The 7,634-nt window shown below is 43.1% G+C and overlaps 1 protein-coding gene across 2 annotated transcripts in view; it reads right to left on the minus strand.

The window, feature by feature from the left end:
* The window catches only part of DNM1L (dynamin 1 like), a 43,833-nt gene extending 40,955 nt beyond the window's left edge, over window positions 1–2,878 (minus strand). For both annotated transcript variants that reach the window (XM_083365165.1, XM_083365164.1), the window contains exon 1: window positions 2,541–2,878. In XM_083365165.1, coding sequence (XP_083221291.1) covers window positions 2,541–2,642 — 102 coding nt within the window. In that variant the 5' untranslated portion in view covers window positions 2,643–2,878. The remainder of the gene's footprint in view (window positions 1–2,540) is intronic.
* Window positions 2,879–7,634: the final 4,756 nt, after the last annotated feature.

Below are 7,634 nucleotides of genomic sequence, written 5' to 3' on the forward strand. Positions count from 1 at the left end.
TTTATTAAAATGTAAGCTGCCTAGCATCGCTTTGGAAAATGAAGTGACAACTAAATTTAATAAAGAAATATATTCACTTAACCTTCTGATTTTCATTTCCCCTAATTTTCATAATATTATATCCCTGAGATCTAATCTTTTGTGGTTTCTACAGTTTTCATCCTTATTTATCGATCACAATTTATGCATATTTTCCTCTGAAGAACAAGGTGTGGCATTCATATTTTTTCCTAGCTACTCACCCCTGCAAGCATCTGACAGAATAATCGGCTTACTGCATCACCTCCAAACTGTTCTCTGAATAACTTTGTTTTAAAACCCTTTCACATTAAAATATTTCTCATTATCACTTCCAAATCACTCCATAGCACCTTACCTATACTGTCTATATAAGACTGCATGTGTTTACAAGATGCATTTCCTCATTTGTAAAGCAACAGCAAAAAGACCTACTTAACACAGTTGTTGCAAGGATACGGTAAATCTCCCTGCACAGTAGTTCCAGACAGCACATACTGAAACAGACAAAGACCTACAAATTTCTCTTACTTTCTACATGGGGACAGAATGTTTCCATTTTTCCTTTTAGCTTTAACAAGCTCAGGACTTTACCTGCCAATGTGCCATTGCATAATTTCCAAGCACCTTCTCCCATTCACTTTAAATGTTAGTCAAATGGCTTAACACAGGGCTTTTCAACATTTTCACCCATTGTACCACTTTTAGGATATGGCAACATCTGTGTACCACCAGTCGCCTAGCAAGGTGTCAAAAACTTGATGACCAAAAAAAAAAAAAGGAAAAAAATGATGAAGTACAGGTAGTCCTCGACTTACAACAGTTCGCTTAGTGACTGTTCGAAGTTACAATGGCACTGAAAAAAGTGCCCCCCCAAGCCACAGCCGAGCAAGACACCTGCCTGCCCGCCCGGCGGCGCTCTTCCTCCTGTCCGAGGTTTTCATTGTTGTAAGCATTTCTGTTGAGGATTGGTAGCAAGGGTGTGTATGTGTGTGTGTTTGGTTTTTATTTCCCACCGCCCCTCTGCTGGGTGGTTGCATCAGGTTTTGGTCACTTCACATTACCCTGGGACATGGTGACCGTCATAAATATGAATCAGTTACCAAGCATCTGAATGTAAATCACAAGACCCTGGAGATGCTGCAACATTCCAGCTGATTGGCGCTTCTTCTGGGCTCAGCAGAAGCGCCGGGATCAGCACCGAGCTCCAGCTGGGGCCTGGCGCAGATCCTGGCACTTCTGCTGAGCCCTGACAGCCCTGCAGCTCCAGCCGTCTCTCGCTCAGGCTTGTGCGGTGCTACTACCAGTTCAGCTCATTCCCCTCCCCCGCTACCACTTTTCTAGGATGGCCGCGTACCACCTGCCAGGTGCCAATGTACACACGTACCACTGGTTGAAAAGCCCTGGCTTAACAAATTTACTAATCCCATCCTTAGGATTTAACATCAAAACAAACCACTAGAGGCCTTCTGATAACCTTAAAATGTAGAGTTAGTGCAGCTTTCCCAAAAGTGATCAGTATCAACTCCAGAATTAACCCCCCACTATCCAAGGGATTACTGTTATTATTGTTAGCAGTGGTGCTGTGAAAGTAGAATTTATCAAATTCTTTATTATGTTATCGAAATAAATGTTTGCGAACTGATGAACAATCTGAAGGGATCAAAGTGCTGAAGAGTTGGAAGACCCCTGCTTTAGAGGGCTATCCCCAAAATTTAAATTGCATATTTGCAGCCTTCCGGATGTCAGACCAGTCTCCTGTTGTGTTCCCTTTAAAAATTCCCCTTGACTAGCAAATTAAGTCAGGATTGGAAAGAGTCTATCAACAGGCTTCTCCTATTTGGGAGATACTGGGAGGGGAATAACACATGGTTCAAAAAAATAAAGAAAAACCTTTTATGGCAATACCACTGTTGATCCCACTAATGAACACATCACGACCGGTTACTTATTTATATAAACTTAACCCTGCGCCTCAAGAAGCCTCTAAATCAGGGGTCTTCAAACTTGGCCCTTTTATGACTTGTGGACTTCAACTCCCAGAATTCCTCAGCCAGCAAAGCTGGCTGAGGAATTCTGGGACTTGAAGTCCACAAGTCATAAAAGGGCCAAGTTTGAAGACCCCTGCTCTAAATACTTCCAATACAATTACAAATAAAGCTCGCGTGCATTCTAAACCAGTCCTAACAACTGGAAGACTGCCAATACTAATCACAACTGCAACAGCCATAAATGCATTTTTTTAAAAAAAAAAATTGCACACCTTCCAGACTCGCTGGGAGTTGGGCGGCATATCCCTTTAGAGAACAACAAGAACAACAACCCCCGACCCAAGACTCGCATTGGCCGACCTTAATATTTCCTTCCCTCGCATCCACAACAGGAAGGAAACCCATCTCTCCTTGCACCCGCGTCCCACTTAACGCTCCGCTCCCCCTGCTTGGAGGGTGCCCCACCAAGGGCATCTTGCTCGCTTCCTCCTCCGGCGGAGGTCACCCTGGCTCAGGCCCCGCCTGTCTCACCTGCGTCCCGACCACCACGATCTGCGGCAACTGGATGATATCGGCGCCCACCGTGTTGAAGACGTCCTGCAGCTTGTTAATGACCGGAATCAGCGCCTCCATGGCGGCGGCGGCGGCGACGGCAGCCAGCGGAGAGGAGGGCGCGGAGAGTCCGCAGGGCAGCAATGAATGGACAGGGAAGGGAGAGAGGAGAGAAGGCGCCAGGGAAGGGCGCTCGCTTCGCCACTTTCCCCGGCCGCCGACACACAGACACACACGCGCGCTCCCAACAGGCCCTGCGCGCGCTTTCCCGTCTCCAGATCGTGGGCGCAAAGCATGGCGGGTACTGTAGTACGATCCTTCTGGGGCGGAAAAACTGCGGAAGATTGGATCATGCGCACGTACGCTTTTGGTAGGTCTTTGAGCATCCCGCTGGTACTTGGTTCACTTGGTTTATTTCTTTTCAATAGCTGTGAAGTCTATCTAACTGGAAGGAATAATTTAAGAATCCTTTTGCTTTTCCGTCACTTTCTATAACAGGGGTCTTCCAACTCGGCCCTTTTATGACTCATGGACTTCAACTCCCAGAATTCCTCAGCCAGGCATGGTGGCTGAGGAATTCTGGGAGTTGAAGTCCATGAGTCATAAAAGGGCTGAGTTTGAAGACCCCTGTTCTATAACTACTTTGACGTAGTTACAAATGAAATTGTTGTAAGTGTATTCTAATAGTTTACTGGTTTTGTTGTTAGCTGCGAAGTCGTGTCCGACCCATCGCGACCCTATGGACAACGTTCCTCCAGGCCTTCCTGTCCTCTACCATCTTCTGGAGTCCATTTAAGCTCACGCCTACTGCTTCAGTGACTCCATCCAGCCACCTTATTCTCTGTCGTCCCCTTCTTCTATTGCCCTCAACCGTTCCCAGCATTAGGCTCTTCTCCAGGGAGTCCTTCCTTCTCATTAGGTGGCCAAAGTATTTGAGTTTCAGCTTCAGGATCTGCCTTCTAAAGAGCAGTCAGGATTGATCTCTAAGGACTGACCGGTTTGATTGCCTTACCGTCCAAGGGACTCGCAGCAGTCTTCTCCAGCACCATACTTCAAAAGCCTCAATTATTTGGCGCTCAGCCTTTTTTATGGTCCAGCTTTCACTGCCATACATTGCAATTGGAAAGACCATAGCCTTGACTATACGCACTTTTGTTGACAGGGTGATGTCTCTGCTTTTTAGTGTGCTGTCTATATTTGCCATGGCTTTCCTCCCCAGGAGCGTCTTTTAATTTTTTGGCTACAGTCCCCATCTGCAGTGATCTTGGAGCCCAGGAAAATAAAATCTGGCACTACCTCCATTTCTTCCCCATCTATTTGCCAGGAATTGAGAGGGCCGGATGCCATGATCTTGGTTTTCTTAATGTTAAGTTTCAACCCAACTTTTGCACTCTCCTTCTTCACCCGCAACAAGAGGCTCTTTAGTTCTTCTTCACTTTCTGCCATTAGAGTGGTATCATCTGCATATCTTAGGTTGTTAATATTTCTCCCGGCAATTTTAATTCCAACTTTTGATTCATCTAGTCCTGCCTTTCTCATGATGTGCTCTGCATATAAGTTAAATAGGCAAATAGTTGGGGAAGAAATGGAGGTAGTGACAGATTTTATTTTCCTGGGCTCCAAGATAACTGCAGAATGGGGACTGTAGCCAAGAAATTAAAAGACACTTGCTCCTGGGGAGGAAAGCAATGGCAAATCTAGACAGCACACTAAAAAGCAGAGATATCACCCTGTCAACAAAAGTGCGTATAGTCAAGGCTATGGTCTTCCCAATTGCAATGTATGGCAGTGAAAGCTGGACCATAAGAAAGGCTGAGCGCCAAATAATTGAGGCCTTTGAAGTATGGTGCTAGAGAAGACTCCTGCGAGTCCCTTGGACTGCAAGGCGATCAAACCGGTCAGTCCTAGAGGAGATCAACCCTGACTGCTCTTTAGAAGGCCAGATCCTGAAGCGGAAACAAAAATACTTTGGCCACCTAATGAGAAGGAAGGACTCACTGGAGAAGAGCCTGATGCTGGGAAAGGTTGAGGGCAAGAGAAGAAGGGGACGACAGAGAATGAGGTGGCTGGATGGAGTCACTGAAGCAGTAGGCGTGAGATTAAATGGACTCCAGAAGATGGTAGAGGACAGGAAGGCCTGGAGGAACATTGTCCATGGGGTCGCAATGGGTCGGACATGACTTTGCAGCTAACAACAACAATCACATAGGAATTCTGAGAATATGAAATTAATTTTAATGATTACAATGTATTTAATTGCACAATATTTCCGACATGCTGCATGAGGTTATTAGGGCTAAAAGTTTCGTTGCTAATTTCCATTTGTACTTGATGTGATGAATTTTCCTTACAGTATCCATCAGTAGTCAGCCAGCATTAATGGATTCTGATTGCCCTGATCCCTTTTTTCCATTGTGGCAATATCCTGGTGAAAATGTTCACCATGTTTGCCACTGATAGCACCTAGATTTTCAGGAATGAAGTCCAAATGTGAATGAAGAAAATAAATTTTCACTCACGTGTTGTACTTCAAGGTCTTGTATGCAGTAGGAAGCTTGTCAGCTAGCTGGATTGGTGCTCTGTAGTTGCCGAGAAAACTATCAGAGACATCCTTGAATAGTTTCCAGGCTATTTTCTCTGGCCCCATGATGTTTCTGATCTGTGGACCAACATCAATCTTTAATCTTGGCATCAGTTATTCTTAGAAACATCTGTCTCAAACAATGAAAACCTTCACCTTCCTTGTGCACTGCTTTCACACAAAATTTTCATCGCTCCAAATTTTATGTGATGCAGTAGCATCAGTGGTTTATGTGCCACATTTTCTGTCCTGGAACCACATTCTTTTGGAGTGGCCATTTCTTTTTAATGTAATATACAGTATCTGTCCCATTTGCCTATGTAATAATAGCACTTGATATATCTGAGCTGCATTCCGAGCAGCAGAGCCATACTTTGAGATCTCCACAGATATTCCAGTTGTACTTGCTGTGCTGGATGTGTTTCAACAACAGTTCCATATTTTCGTATGTTGCTTTCATGTGTGCAGCACATCCAACAGTTCTGAAGGGTCTGTTGTGTAAAAACAGAAAATTTCTATTAAAAAGTTACATGATAAATTAAATTTCAGATTGTTTTAGTGATCCGGAGCCAAAATCTATAAGATACGCCCAAAAGGGTTCAGGAAGCAAGATCTTTTTTGTCCAATGATATTATAAAGAAGAGAAAAAGGAGTCCAAATAAAATTATCAAGGAAGATGATAATTTCATATTATAGTTTGAGAAATAAATGGTCAGATTTAGGTTGGAATGTTGAGAGAGACTATACTCATTCAAAATGGGCTTTACCTGTTCTTGTGATAACAATAAGGTCATGGAAGCAAATCAACATTTTTTTAAAATAGAAACATTCATGTTCTACGTCAGACATGTCAAACACAAGGCTCGGGGGCCGGATACGGCCCGCAAAGTGGTTTCATGTGGCCCGGGAAGCCATCCTGGAAACAGTGAGGGAACGGCCCCCACTGCCTTGGCCCTGGCCCAGAGACCCTCCTTCTGCCAGACCCCCTCAGATCTGTCCCACTCCTGCCCAGGCCCCCATAGGCACCCTTGATGCGAACGATGTAGAGCTGGCCACGCCCACCCAGTAGGCCATACGCACTCTAGCCATGCCCACCCAGTAGGCCACACCCAGCCCCCTGAGGGCAACCGCAATGCTGATGCGGCCCTCAATGAAATTGAGTTTGACACCCCTGTTCTACGTGAACCATTCCTGGACAGTTCCTACTGAAATTGAGAAAAACTAAGTAGTAACCTTTATATTAACAACTTGATAATAAGAACTCATAAGAATTGCATTTATTTTATTAAAAAGGGAAAAAGCTCTTTTTCTTGCTGCAACACTATCCTTATTCCAGAATCTGCAGTACACTTAATTTTATGGCTTCATTTATTTTTATGGACCATTCAAAGGCAATGGCAAACTGCTTATTGTTGCTAAGAACACCACAAGGAACTTTTAAAAGGAACTTTTTATATTTTATTAGATTCCTATGTTTTAAAGAATTACAAGTATAAAAGAAGTTTGGTAACTGAATACCCCAAAAGAAATATTCTCATAGAAACTTCTTTTACCAAACCTACTGAGAGGGGTTAAGTTACAGAAATTCACAACTGGATTGTGATCACTTTCAAAACCATTTTTATTTTCCAGCCAAGGCACAATTTTTCTTAGCCATAACATCTATTGGATTGCCAGACCACCACCCCTCCCCCAAACTGCTCATCACCTGGTTTCAAAGTTTCGACAATTGGGCACCTCACCCTTGCAGTCACACGACCATGTTTTGGATGCTCAGCCACTGACCCACATATACAATTGTTTGCAGCTCCCTGTAGTCATGTAACATCAATTTACTATGGTTTTGCTAGAAGTTGGCATTTCTAGTACCGGTAAAAATTGGTCCAGAGCAAACAATGGTTTGCTTAATGACTGCCACATTCATGTTGTGACTGCTGTATTCACTTAATGACTGCATAAAATTGGATCAGTCACATGATGACCCACTTTATGACAGTCACAATTTATAACCGTAATTGCTAGGCTCAACTATGGTCATAAGTCAAAGAGTACCGCTATCACAATCAAACCATCATTGATCATAACTGAGTATCTTACTGAAAGTGTAAGGAAGCAAAGTAACCCTAGAGATATTATTTGTTTGCCAATTAAATATCCACAGTTTTCTAAAATAAATTTATGTAAACTTATAATATGTAATGATAAATGAGATAAAAGCACTATATATTGTGATAAAAAAATCAAAATTTACAACATCAGAGCAAGCTACATTTTGTAGCAAAAAAGTTTTAAATCACATTTGATGAAACAATATATCTCTTTTAATAAAATATTTAGGTATGGCTTCCCTGATACAATGTAATAGTTTTATTTGGCTGGCCATAAGTCAATTTTAAAATAAGTAGAATTTGACTTCAGTAGGAAAGGGGATTTTAGACCCAGAGGTTCAATTGAGTTTGTGTTTACACAACACCCCAATCCTTATATTCTGG

Source organism: Vipera ursinii (genome assembly GCF_947247035.1).
Source record: "Vipera ursinii genome assembly, chromosome: 6".
In the NCBI taxonomy this organism is placed as follows: Eukaryota; Metazoa; Chordata; class Lepidosauria; order Squamata; family Viperidae; genus Vipera; species Vipera ursinii.